Here is a 14,063-nt window from a genome sequence, read left to right as displayed (position 1 = left end):
TCCTAACATGGATGCCTGATCTTGGAGTTGGACTAGATGATCTTTAAAGGTACCTTCCAACCCAATACATTCTATGATTCTCTGATTTTGCAACCCTAACTAGCACTGAAACACTCAGCATGGATATCAATATTACATGGAACTTTTCTAACTTACATGTTTGATACTTAATGCAGAAATACAGCATTTTAGATTAAACTTACTTTCTTTTTTTCATAACAGTTTGCAAAGATTACATACCCATCAAGAGTGATCCCGTATTTTTTAGATTATGAATTATAGTTTGCTGGCTACTTGATTAAACCCTAAAAATTACTCAGTACCTGTTCTCAAGCTAGATAAAGCAGATTTTTCTTAGAAAACAGATAAAATTCACCAAAAATTTCACCATGTAGCTTTTCTGGATGAAAAATTACATACTCATCCTACCAACATACCATCAAGGCACAGCCTTGTTGTAAAACAACAACAACAAAAACCCTTTGATTTTCTAAAGTCCTGAGCTTTGCTGCATGCAAAGACGCAAAATTCCTTTTTGTCTAATTAGGAAAAAAAATATTGGCTTGGGGTATTGAATACTGAGCAAACTAAAAGTTAAACACATACCTTTCAGAAAGAACTCTCATTTCTGTTAAATAAAGCTTTACTTGAAGAACTTAGATTTAGAGCATGGCAAGGAAGAGTGCATAACTTAGGCTACTGAATAAGTTAAATGCATACATTTCTATCCTGTACTTACAGAATTTCTGAATTTACAGAGTTTACTGGACCATGGCTCTAGAAAGTGGAAAAATCCTATAAAATATACATTTTATGTCTAAAATACACTCTTCCAAGATGTCTTTGGTTCAGAACCTCTTACTCCAAAAAACAGAATGAGTTGACAGTTTTCTTATGAAATAACATAGAACTGGAAAAAAAACACTTCAACAAAGAAAAAATAAATTAGTAGAGACCTTGCAGTTTTGATAAATTTCTCCTGAACTGTGAAGCATGGTTGCAAAGTAATTTTGATGGTTTCCAACCAATAGGAAATACCTTTGTAGATCGATGCCATCTTGCCTGCTTTGTAGTCTCAAGGCTTTCAATGTGAACAATACGTGTTTGCAAAAAACACTGGAGTTCTTCAATATCTTGATCTGGCAACTCTGGAAATCACATGGATGGGACTCTAGGTTTCCTAGGGAATCTCCTAAGTGACATCTGGGTTATGCAAATATGTAGTTGCTTCCAATGATTTTAACAAAGTGGGATGAAGCTGTCCACATTATTCTAATTTTTTTAAAAATTTCCTTTTAATGACAGTATTTTAAATTTTTATTCCAAAATCAACTGAATGCTAAGTCAGTACCTTTCTATACAGCATAAATTCCAAATTTTTATTTTGTTGTTTTTCAGAAGGCTTATTGATGCGAAGTCCTTTACAGGATAAAAGTTATCAATGTAGTAACTGATGAAAAACTAAGCTTCTAAAGACTTTTTTTTAAACTGCTTAAGTTTGATGCTCTCTGAAAGGAAGTCATTTGCACTTTCAATCTATATTGTGCTGAAATCAAGATTTGAGTTTAAAAAATCTAAGTGCAATAATGCAGAAGTCACTGAGCAGACTGACACTTTTTAGGGTGTCTAATATGTCAGAAATTGCACGGATGTCTTTCATCTTCAAACAGACTGAAATGATGGAGTCTCTTACATAAGTAATTCTCTCTCATTTAGTGAGGACAATTGAGCTTGAAGAAAGAACTTGGCTAACTTGACAGCAAAAAAACATTGCTAACCTGTGCATGACAAGTCATCAGGTTAGAAGATACTGCTCTAGCAATAGTCAATTCTGCAAAACTGGTGGATTATAGAAAATGTACCAGCACTGTGTGGTTAATCATCTGAAAAATTTACATAATGCATTGCATGCAGGGTTTGCTCCTTAGGAGACGCACAATGTAAATGAGATGACTTTTGCAAGTCATCAACATTAGATTACAAAATACCATGCAGAAACCTCTGCTCCTTGACCCCTTGAGAGCACAGAAAATCTTCATTGAGCCATTCAAGTATGGCTTACATTTGCCACGGTAGTTTAAGACCAAATTCTTGCTGAGCTGGGCTGGATGTTTCTACAGTGAACTTGCAATTCAAGCGTCCTTTGTCCTCAAAGGATGGCGGTTGCTTAAACTCTGTCATTAACAATTAAAGCAATGGTAATACTTAAATCACACTTGATTAAAATCACAACTAATCAGCTCCTGCTCCTAATAGAGGCCTGCTGAAGTCAAGTGACACTGTTTCACAGATCTAGTGAGCCCTAAAAATATTTTAGCACCCATTTGACTGTTTTACAAAATTGACTTTGTTTGCATGTTCCAATCCTACTTTAAATTATTTTGTTACATATTGTTATGCCAGATTTTCCTTTGTTAATTGATAAGTTTTTAAAATAACATTTTTAATTGATTGATTCCAGTTCTTGATTCCAATCAAGAAGCAGATAAGTAACTCTGTAAATGACATTGGTTAAATTCCTTACCATCAAATTACAGGGAATTCCTGCAGGAATAAACAAATTTCACTTCAATTCCATTAAAACATTAAAATATTTCCAGGATAACCTCTGCATAAAAAAATAAAATGCAAAGTACTAGTACACTTTAAATAAGAAAGTGAAGAAAATTAAAAGTGTCCCTTGAAAACAGACGCAGTAATGATCAATTCGGTCACAATACACTGGAAATTTTGGCACAGATGTTAACTGAAGTAAACATCTCTGATTATTACTCAACAGTCAGCTTTTTCATATTTAGATCTCATTCAGTATGCTGAGTGACATTGAGAATTCACAACCTCTGTGCCACCACATCCTCTCCTTTTAAGGCTCTTCAGGATCCTTGATTAAGAACTAATATCAACCTGTAAACCTACCATACCATTATTATTGTGTGTCAATGCCGGTAACCACTGAAATCAATGGCAAAATTCACCAAGGTCAGAATTTCATCTTATGTCCCCATTCTAAGTGGATGCCCTGCTCCAGCTGTTCAGGCAACTCTGTCAGGTTGCTGAAAACGTCTGTGGCTGGAACTGAGCAGAAATGTAGAGAAAAAAGGTGAGAGACTGAAATGAGCAAAACACTCCAACAGCTTAAGAAGAGAGTCTGAGGAGAGTTCTCAAATGGACTAAAAAGTTCAAAGTTGAAGAATCTTCAGTAGGTTATGTTATTTATGAAGTCTGCTTTAAGATTGTAAATACAGTCACTAGTTCTTCACCTTAATCTCACATATCTAAATAATGTCTCTTCAATGTAATTCTCCTAAACACTGCTCTGTATTTCAGATTTGTGCAGCTGTAATTGTCCTAAATTGCTGATCCAGCAGTTTGTTCAAAACTAATGGCATGCACACCCTATATATCCAGAACAACCAGCTTAATAGGCAATGTGCTTTTGTAGGATGTGTGAATTTTTATACCATGTCCTGGCTCCATATTCTGCTGAAGCAGCTTTCTCGTAAATGAAAGTCTGGCATTACTGTTTCATGAAGCTATTTTAGTATGCATAATATGAACTGGTGAAGATTTCAACAATTCATATTGTACCCCAGTTTGTATTTTCCTAGCAATAAGGTGTCATTAAGTCAGCTTCTGGAAATGGCACCATAATTTTACTTAGTTCTCTGCTCTGAATGGCTGATTTTTGTGATTTCGCTAAATTATTTAAACTGGATGCCATTTCCTTCTCTGAGAGCTATAGATGAAACTGGAATTAGAGTGCTTTGTTTTCTCTCTCCTTCTTTCTCTCATTTTCTGACTATATTATTGCTTCTATGTTTAATACTATGTGAAATTAACTGTAATGATGGAGGAAGAATTACTCAGCTTCATATCAAATTGCAATATAGATGATGCTAAATTAGTAAGATTTGTTCAGAAGTAGAAGATAAAGGATATAAAGTTATGCAATCCTTATGCTGTAATTACTACACCATATGTCATGTGTTTGCTATTTGAATGGAAAACATAAGCTTCAGCTAACAAATGTGAAATTTGAATATTAAGCTATCTATATTTCTGAAGTTCAAAAGCATTCAACAGCTGATCTCAAATTACAAAGTACAGTTTAACTTTCCAGAATGTTTCATCCTTGAGTTTTCATAAACTGTATCTTTTTAAATGTCTCCAGTTCGAAGAGACATTCTGCCTATGGAAATGGTGTTTTGAGTAAGAATCAAGATACGTGACAGACTATTCACTTGCAGTACTGTATCAAGACCAGATAGTCAGAAAAGCTGCTCCTCTTTGAAATTCAAGGAGAAAAGAATATTAGTTATCTGTTTGAGTGTCGTAACTTTTAACTTATTTTCAAAAGAGGCTACGTGAAGAAGAGAATTGATAGAGTGATAGGCAAACAGGAGGGAATATTAGTAGTCATAGATTGTTGATGCTAGCAGGGAAATACATGATGAAAATAAATTCTTAACACAATTCACATTTCAATAGTATTTGTAGTGTATATACTTCTGGTACTATTTGGCATAGGTTCAAAAGCTTTAATTAAACCATACTAGATTTTCTCATATTCTTGACATCATCTTTTTAAAAAAAGTTTGTTTCAAATGTAGCAAACATTTCCATGTACTCTTGAGGTATGCCAACTTGAGGACAGTGGATTAGAAGCAGAACTTGTTAAATTTAGCCATTTTTTCTTTAAGAACCACATCATGGAAGTGAAATATATACTTGCCTAGAGGCTTCAATCCGGTACCAAAACCCATCATCAATGGTCAGATCTGGATACTCTACCCGTCCAACACCAGATCCCACATCCCACAGGAAGCTCACCTTGCCTTTGCGCATCTCTATGGCCAAGAAGTCAGTCTATATGTAAAATATGAAAATAGAAGCAATCTCATTAAGGGAAGTTTTCCAGAATTCTTCACATTTCAGAAGGCCTAATGAGGCATCAGAAACCCATACACAGACAGTAAAGTATGAACACTACTTCTCACAGTGGTCTAAAATGAGATTATCTTTTTACTACTTTCGATGGCTCAAACAAGGAATCTTAAGCCAAAGATGCCAAACTACTTCTGTCAGAGATATGCAGTAAATGGCTACTAGACTTACAGAAATGTTGATACTGTAGCCATCAAGAGAAGAATTTAACTCAGAGTAATGTTGTTCGTAAAACATCCATTGGATGGCAGAAAGATGTCAGGCTTCTAGGCTAATGCATGATGCCATCTAGCCTCTTCATTTCATATTAGGTAAATAAAATATACAGTTCAAAATGTTAAAAATAGAATACTTTTCCCTTTTGCTGAATTATTATTGATTATTCTAGAAGTCTGCCTGCAATAGGGCTCATAGGAAACTGAATCATTCATCATTATTATGCTTGAACGGTAGTCTTGACTTAAAATCAAAATAAATAGGAGCTTTGACAGATGCAAAATGATTAGTTATTTCATTCCCAAGGTAATACCTCAAAGCAACCTCAAAATTACCCTGGTTGCACTGTGAATTTTAAAGCTTTAATGCAGTCCATGTAAAATCTCCCCTTTCATATCTAGTTAAAATTAAAAAATATTAAAAAATATTTGCTGCTTATATTTTAGAAGTCCCTATATTAATACCAAAGACAGTAAAAGTCTAGATTATCTTAGGCCCTCTATTACTGCTTTGAAGCATCTAGGAGGAAAAAAAAAGCCTTTTTCATCTTCTGTATTTGTCAGTAGTCCGATCTGATTGAGCAACTCTGACATGAAAAGCAGGAGACAGACTTACAAACTTGGCACTTCCAAGGTAAAAAAGCAGATTGTCAGCAACTACAGTCTTCACATTGACAATGACAGTGTTGTATGTTCCTTTCTTTATTTCTGGTCTGTATGTGCGAATACAGTTGCCTCCAGAGGACACGGACACTTTGATCTTCAAAAAAAGCACAGCAGAAAGAATTCAGTTTACTGCTTATTATTCCAGAATTAATGGTACATGCTTCCAAATAATACTACTACACTTTCTTTTTTTCTTCTTCCTTCCTATTTCTGTGTTATACATACCAGGGAGTTGCTTGGATATGCACAGGAGGTACAAATGGAATTTTCTTCCTGGGATTACTTATTAAAAGGCAATAAAAGCTCCTTCTGACATTCAGATTGGAAAGGATGAAATGTACGGATTAAAACCAGCTACAAGATACACTGCTCTAACACAAGCAGCAGCGGAATTCTAGCAGTACAGATAGTCTATAAGTGGAATGTGCAGCCAGGAAAATAAGCAGCACTCCTGAAGGAATCACAGCATGTTGCTATCAGGTAGACAGAATGATCTATATTTTCTTTGTAATTTCTTTGATTATGCCAATTTAAGACAGATTTTAAGAATTATTTTGAAACCAACAGTTGTGTCTATCACTGCTTTTACATAGCATCTAATGGAGTTTGTATTCATAACTAAGTTTCATTTTCACAGCCAAGTGACATATGCATTTGGATATGTTTGTGAGTTTGCTCATAGATTAAAAATAATATACTGTTTGTTTTCATAATGCTAGGATAGGCATAATGACAGAACAGTTATATTTCAATTCCAGCTAGGCACATTTATGTATTAAAGTAGACGTACATAATGGTATCACCTTATGATTAAGGCAAACTTTGTCAAAAAAGGAGTACCATTACATGACCAAACTCACAATTTCCCTATCTCAGAAATACTGAGCAGTCAGGTACTTCAAAACCTTCACAAAGAAGATGAATGTAACAAAACCATATCATCACTGTAACCTATCTTTCTATTTTAGGCAAATTTCACTGAGTATATGGAATACACATCTTTCACAGGATCCTATTATTCTGTAGAATATTTTTTCAACCATTTTTCAGGAAGTTTTCTTAAGTGCTATCTATAAGAATTCTTTTCCTTTGCTACATTAGGTCATAAGCTGAATAACCTTAGTATTAACCAGCTGATCTTCAAGTTTAGAGTATTACTGAGTCAGGGAGATGGACTCTAAACTCATTAAATGGACCAGAACTATACAACTCAACTCAAGTTTGAGTCCTCAGAACTGCTACCAGACAAAGAAAAGTCAAGAATACGGAAAAAGCAAATACACTCAGCAATTTCAATGACTTTGAGATGGTGTCATTCTCAGGTAATTTAAGTTCCATGAAATGAGATCAGGGGCTTAATATCAGTGCTGAGGAAAAAAAAACATTTTCACAAAAAATCAATGATGTTGTAACTCTTCTGCTGTACTATCAACCCAAAATACTTCTTAAATAATAACCTTTCCAGATACATTCTTACAGCTGTTACCCGTTTAACGAGAATATTTTTTAAATGAAGAAACAAGAAACAGAGTGAAAAATCATCAGACTATTCTCTGTTTATCTGAGAAATTATACTGCATTATTTGCTCTCTACACATATCTAGAATTAGAAAGCATTCACCTTGTGGAAAAGAAATAGAAAAGTAGGACATAAAATCTCATCAATACTCAAAAGGTCATCTTACTGAGAAAGAGGGCTTACCGAATTGGCTTGTTTCCGAGCTTGGTTTATCAGCTCTTTGATCTGAGAAATGTTTTTCCCTAAGTTATCCTGAAGTTCTTTGATTGGCTTGATTTTATCTAGCAGGCGATCTGCTTCTTTTTCCAGGGTTTTAATACTGGAATCTGCATCAGCAACTGCATAAGAAAACAAAGCAGAGTTTTAGAGAATAGTGTCAGAGACTAATTATACATTGCAATAATAAAATCCAAGAAAATTCTGCATACACACTACTCAGGCAACTGTATAGGCTAGTATGAGGTACACACAGATCAGGAAGCTACATGAACAGAGTAAGATAACTTAAGAATATTTAGAATCAAGTTAAAGCAGCAATAGTAGCAAAGGCAGGTGTTAAGACAGGATTTTGAAACAGTAACTATGCTTCAGGTCAGGATGATGCTAGTGGAAAATATTTCCTGTAGCAAAATACACTTATAAATTAAATACTTACTTTTTTAAAAACTCCAATTTTGAAGAAAAATGGTAATGAAATCTGGTTAGTTTCCATTAGTAAATTCTGAAACAGGGTTAGAATTAACTTGAACTTAATTCTTGAATTAACTATAATGGCCACAACTAGAAAAAGACTTTATTCTGGTCACAAGTTTAAAATTCTCTATGCATACTGAAAGCAGATTAAAAAACCAGTTGCAGTAAAAGGCAAATATTTTCTTTTTCTGATGAACTTAATAATTTCACAAGGATATTATTTCACTCTTTTTCTTTAAGATTCAAATGACTTTTTTGCCTCTCAACAAAGAACCAGTGAACAATGACTTCTCTTTGACAATTCATCATCAGACCTAAGAATTTAAACACCTGGCTAGCATGAGGGTATGGGTTTCTGTGGATGACACTGAAACGGGCAAACCTGCATTTACCAGAAGAATGTAGACTGCATGATGACGACAACAATGATAATAATAATAATAACAACAACAACAAACAACAACAACAACAATAATAATGCTTAGATAAAGCATGAATGTCTGGATACCTAGTTTCTGAATAGTCACCCAGACAACGATAGCAAACCTTCAAGGTGCTTCTTAAGGTTTCACATAAGTGAAACTAGTTGCCAAGCCACTTTACCTCAGAGCCTTCAAAAAGTAACTATTTAACTATTTCAATGAATGTGAAATGTAGAGCACCATGCAGAAGCTTTGGTGGTTAGCAGTGAATCATTGTTTACTGGAAAAGGCACAATACAAGCAGCAAGAAATAAATTGTACGTACTGATTTCTGTAGGCAAGATATAGAAACAAAGAAAAAAGAAAAAAACAGAAGATAACATAAGAAAATGTTTTGAAGAACAAAACACAAGTGTAAAGTAAATTAATAGACAGGATTGGTCTAGAAAAAGTTTATTACCTTTTAGATATTGCATACCTGCGCAATGAGAATTTAGATTCTGAAGGCTCTATGTATCTACTTCAGCATGCAGTCGTGAATGCCAGCATACTCACTGTATACATTTGGAGTGGTATACTCTGCATTTACATTAACCTTACTCTATGATCTGAGTATCCATTAGCAGTTGGAGAGTGGTAAGAGTGTACTTCTGGAGAACATCTTCCACTTAAGCTTTATTTGACATGAAAGAGTTTGCAAGTGTTAAGACCACTCCTCAATGTGAACCAAATAATGGTGACTGGGGAAAATCAAGAGATTAATTTATAAATTATTGCTCCTAATCCCAACTACAATGCTAACGTGTACATAGTTTTAAAATACTTGGGCTGGGACAGATGGACTGGTCTGGATCCAGCAGTGCCAAGAAATTACTGCTTTTAGGATGCTTCTCAGCTGTTTATTGCTACCCTGCCAGAGGTCATTACCTCATAGATCTGCTTGTTCCATGACATGCCGTAATCTAACCACACTATTTCAATCAATAACTACTTCTCATATTGTCTAAACTAGTATAGATCAGTCTGCCTGATGTGGATTATAGCTGGGGCTCACACATGTATCTTTGTATATGACACATGTATCATACATGTATCAACATGTATGGTTTACATGGGATCAGGAACTTGCAATATGCAGACAGTGACAGTCATAGCGATTAACTTCCTTCACTGCTACAGCTACAGTTTGCGGAGAATATTTGTCCATAGAATGAGAATGACAACCTCCTAAACTGGATACTTTTAGGTACCCAGCTTCATGAAGCTGACAGCAATATAGGGAGCCCAGGTTAGCTGAGAAATTAGTCCTGGAGTAATTTCATGAAGACTCTCTGTTTTTGTGGTCAGTCCTGGCTGATACTTCTATGTGATATGTTCTAGTAATCTACTATAAAATGTGTCCTAATTTAGAATTCAATTTTATCCATCATAACCAAAGGGAAAATGCTAAAGCAATGTCACTTTTGATAACAGAATTCACTCTCCAATAAAAAGCATACGAAAAACCATTCCCAGAATCTTTTTCTCTTTCTTCTTAAGTGCCTTCAGTGTTCTACCAAAAATAGTAATGTATATGAAAGAAGTCATGCATTTCTCCCAGAACTGATTATCTGACTGACTGAAGGCAGGGTTAGTGTGTGGAATTTTGCTTGAATAAAGGGGATGAATTGCCAGTCAGAATCTGTGATTATTCACCTCCTAAATACTTTAAAAAGTACTGTGGAACAAATCTATCCACTATATATTAATCTTGCTGACATTAGCTTTTTTCCCAACTACTAGCAGCAGCCCTTAAGATTTAAAAGTCCAGAAAATAGAAGTGATAGAGATTCCTTTTATTCCAGCATACTGTAGTAATGCTATGTGAGTGAAATTCTCGAGTGTCTCTGTTGCATATTAAGATGTGAAATTAAAATCACAAACTGAAAATACCACCACCAAACAACCCAAGAAAGATCTTACTGTTCTTGATAGGATCCTTCACAACAGCATTTGTTTTTGCCACGTCATCTGCAAGTTTACTGTAGTTGATTCTCAAACCCAGGAGATTCTGGTTGAGGTCTTTAATCTGGGCCAGGATGTCATTCGCAGTATCGTTGGCTTGTTTTGCTTTGTCTTTGGCTGCCTGTACTTTTATAGCTGTATCTGTAAGTATGAAAGGATAATGAAATGATTGCCTAGAATACAGAGGCTGCTTTCACACATCTTAAGAATAAAGTTGGGTCAAAATTCTACCATTTTAAATTGTGTTGTGCAGTTCTTTGGGAGCTCCTACTTCACAAGTAGTAAGACATTACAAGACAACACAAGTTGTGCTGGGCTAGGGAGCTACCAAATTTTCTGAATTCCTACAGATGGAAGGAAATGACCATGCAGAAACAGTCATGGTGGACACTCTAGCTTGCAAGAGAATCCAAGTAAACTCCTACTCTACCACCACACCATAGTGGAGTCACAGGACCCACAGGAACCTGCTTTGACACCTACTTCCTGTGAAACTGTCCTTGAAGTTGCTTTCCCTCTATGTTCTCCAAGGTATCTTCATGTCCCTTAGCCATATGAGAATTTTGGAGTGCAGCTCAGAAGTTTGAGCACCACTGAAACAACCATATAGAGATAGTGTCACCTGCCATACTGACTAGTTCTTCCTGTGGTAGTTCATGAAGTTAACAGACTGCATTACAGTAGTGGGGAAAGCGCAGGAGGTTATTTTCTTTCAATTTCTGACTAAGAGATAGTTGATAAAGAGTTAGTTTATACCAACATTTGCTTGAAGCAGATTACAGATTCCTGAGTCTATGACTGTGTGAAGACATGGGAAACACAGACATTTTCTCCATTTCAAGGGATCAACAGTAGATGTTTCCAAATGTTCTCTTAGGTAGGTCCTTCTTCTTCTGTGGAACATCTGATGCAATCAAGACTGTGGTCTAGAGAGCACATAATGTTTCCTAAGGCCATAGAGAATTGGTGGGTTTGTCCTGCACACTGCAGAGTTACATCACCCTTTTTTCTTTCTTGAGTAAAGATACATTATACCTGTGCTCCAAGCAACTCCACCCTTATTTCTGAAGTTTTGGCTCTGAAAAGCCTCTAAAATACAATAGCACCTTGAAAATACAACTGAACCTTTAATAAACCATTTTCATAATCAGTACTGACAAGTGAAAGAACAGAGAGCTCTGCCTTTTTTCACTACCTTTTTTCGTCATACCCAAGTATCTCTTTTAAAAGACACTGTTAAAGGTCATAAACTTTGCAAGCACAGTGAAAATTGGTGTGTTACTTTCCTCTATTGGTCACACAAATTATACTTATTTTCAGCAAAACTTTAAATTATGCACATGTGGGTCCCTCTCCTAAGGTGATCTGCCCATCTACCCCATTTTGAATCTTTCTGCTTTTATTTGGCTATTAGTATAGCATGGACAGAAGAATTATTAGTTTAAACTTCTCTCTGCTTTCTTGAATCCTTGAAGAATAAGATAAATGACAGGGTCATTTCCTCCCCCATCCGCACTGGTCATTTCCCTGCTGGACACCTAATTTACTGTATTTTCTTATCCATGCCATTTCTTTGCTCTGAATTGCACTCTTAATGCACATCCACTTGTTTATATGAGTGTCCTTGTCCCAAGAGCAAGCACCCTGTAACTCTAATCTGACAAGAGTTTATTACATTGCTAATGGTTGCATATTTCATATTTCTTTTACTTGTTTCATATATTTAGTATTCTGTGTCCTAAGGTCAACTGCCTTTAGAGGTCCATTTTTGTTTGACTGAGACATCTATCTGTGCACAGGAAGAAAAACAGTCATGTCAATACCTGTCACCAAAACCCAGGAAATGGCATAAGATGAGCATGACATTAAAACAAATTTTTGTGCATGCTTGATTTCAAGGATCACTAAATCTAAAACAAAACTCTCTAGTTATATGGAATCTTAAAGCCACAAAAATGTGCAAGATGAATAGTAAATTGTTTTTCATGCCAAGTTTTTACTTGCAATCTGAACCTTCCAGATCATCACAAATCAGACAGAATATAGATTTTTCTTTAGAGAATTTTCGTAAGGCATATCTTCAGTTTATAAAGTGCTCCTTAGAGAGGAAAGTCATAGCAAATTACATCGGTAAAAAACTTTTTATTTTCTAAAACAAACATTCAGTTTATCACTGACCATTATAATGAAACTATATTGTAACTCCCTGTCTCTCACAACAGTAGCTAATGTCCCAGGACTCTTTAAGAATACTTTAAGAAGTATTACAGATAATTTTAACATATTCTTTAGGCTATATAGAATTATGAATGTGCATAGCACTTCAGAGTTCTTTGAGGAAAGCCTGTTCCAGTTCTAGGCTATTTACCATCTAAAAAAGGTATAACACTGAACAGTGACTGAAAATGATACTACAGCATAAATCAATGAGAGTGTGGCAGAAAGGTATGATGAAACCCAGAAAATTTCATCCTGCTTTTTCTGTAAAGTCAGTAAGTCTTCATTCTTCTTAGATTAAATTATACTGGTTAAATTATAATGGTTCATTAAAAAGTAGTTTCATAAAAAGACTTTTCACATTTAAATAAAAGGCTATTTGTCTCAGATTATATCGTAATCCCTGCTATCATAATTCTTTTCTTTCTGCAAACTGCAGTAGTCTCGTACCTTTTACTGTGCCAAAATAAAAAGTGATACCAGCTATTGGTTTTCAGTTCAGTTTTCTCTCACGTTGCCCATCTTTGTCTTATAACAGTGGCGAATGGTCAAAGCAGACACAGTGTGGACACAGGCAAAGATTAATCAGACAGATGTTAAGTGATAGAAAACAAGGCAAAAGAGCAGGGATGAGTCAAGCATTGCAGCACTTTTCCAGCTTACCATTAGGAATGGCTGACAGCTTTCCAAAGGTTTCATTCAGAGCTCTCAGGAGAACGGAATTCTTCTCATCAGCATCTTTCAGCCTGTTCTGCATGCTGTCCAGGTTATCCCCCTTTTCTGTAAAAAATGCAGAGTACAGAAGCTTTAACTCTCTTTCTGCTACTCTTTCTTTGCACATAATTTAAAATACATAATAAGGAGCAAGGCATTTATCACTAAGATATTATATTGTGTAAATAAGGCAATCCAGTAAAACTGATCGTAGGGTTCATTGATAATCTGTTTCTTTCAATTTCCTGCTTCCATGGTATCTAAATGCTTGAGTTCCTTGTACTGTTGTGTACTTATCAAGGGTTCTCCTAGGGTGTACGGAGGAAAGAAAAAAATACACGGATTACCCTAGCACTCATCATCATTATGAGAAGACTCCAATAACAACAGGTTATTACGAAATAAACATACCAATTTTGGGGTGAAAAAGTCCACCTAGTAAATAAATCTCAAAGCTAAGAATTTGTTCAAACTGAAGAACTAGTGCAAATCAAAGGCACAGGTGTGTCATATTTAGTATATTACAAATGAAACTGATGTTATGCTTTACAGGTAAGTTCCTATTCTTCAGCAGTTGCTTTGAATAAAAATGATGAAGTTTTTTTGAACAGTATCCAGCAAAGCAATAATTTTTCAAACTCTCAAAAGTGAGATTCCAGCTAAGCTTCA

The 14,063-nt window shown here is 35.3% G+C and overlaps 1 protein-coding gene across 1 annotated transcript in view; it reads right to left on the bottom strand.

Moving 5' to 3' along the window:
- The window catches only part of LOC104535910 (laminin subunit alpha-2-like), a gene marked incomplete at its 3' end in the record, with an annotated part of 47,679 nt that extends 34,158 nt beyond the window's left edge, over positions 1 to 13,521 (bottom strand). Inside the window, exons 1-6 of the mRNA XM_010188312.1 lie at positions 13,344 to 13,521; positions 10,422 to 10,604; positions 8,785 to 8,790; positions 7,528 to 7,682; positions 5,776 to 5,919; positions 4,733 to 4,866 (exon numbers count right to left, since the gene is read on the bottom strand). Coding sequence (XP_010186614.1) covers positions 4,733 to 4,866; positions 5,776 to 5,919; positions 7,528 to 7,682; positions 8,785 to 8,790; positions 10,422 to 10,604; positions 13,344 to 13,521 — 800 coding nt within the window. The remainder of the gene's footprint in view (positions 1 to 4,732; positions 4,867 to 5,775; positions 5,920 to 7,527; positions 7,683 to 8,784; positions 8,791 to 10,421; positions 10,605 to 13,343) is intronic.
- Positions 13,522 to 14,063: the final 542 nt, after the last annotated feature.

The sequence above is a fragment of the Mesitornis unicolor genome, unplaced genomic scaffold (assembly GCF_000695765.1).
Source record: "Mesitornis unicolor isolate BGI_N332 unplaced genomic scaffold, ASM69576v1 scaffold18287, whole genome shotgun sequence".
Lineage (NCBI taxonomy): Eukaryota > Metazoa > Chordata > Aves > Mesitornithiformes > Mesitornithidae > Mesitornis > Mesitornis unicolor.
This window is presented reverse-complemented; position numbering and strand designations above follow the sequence as displayed.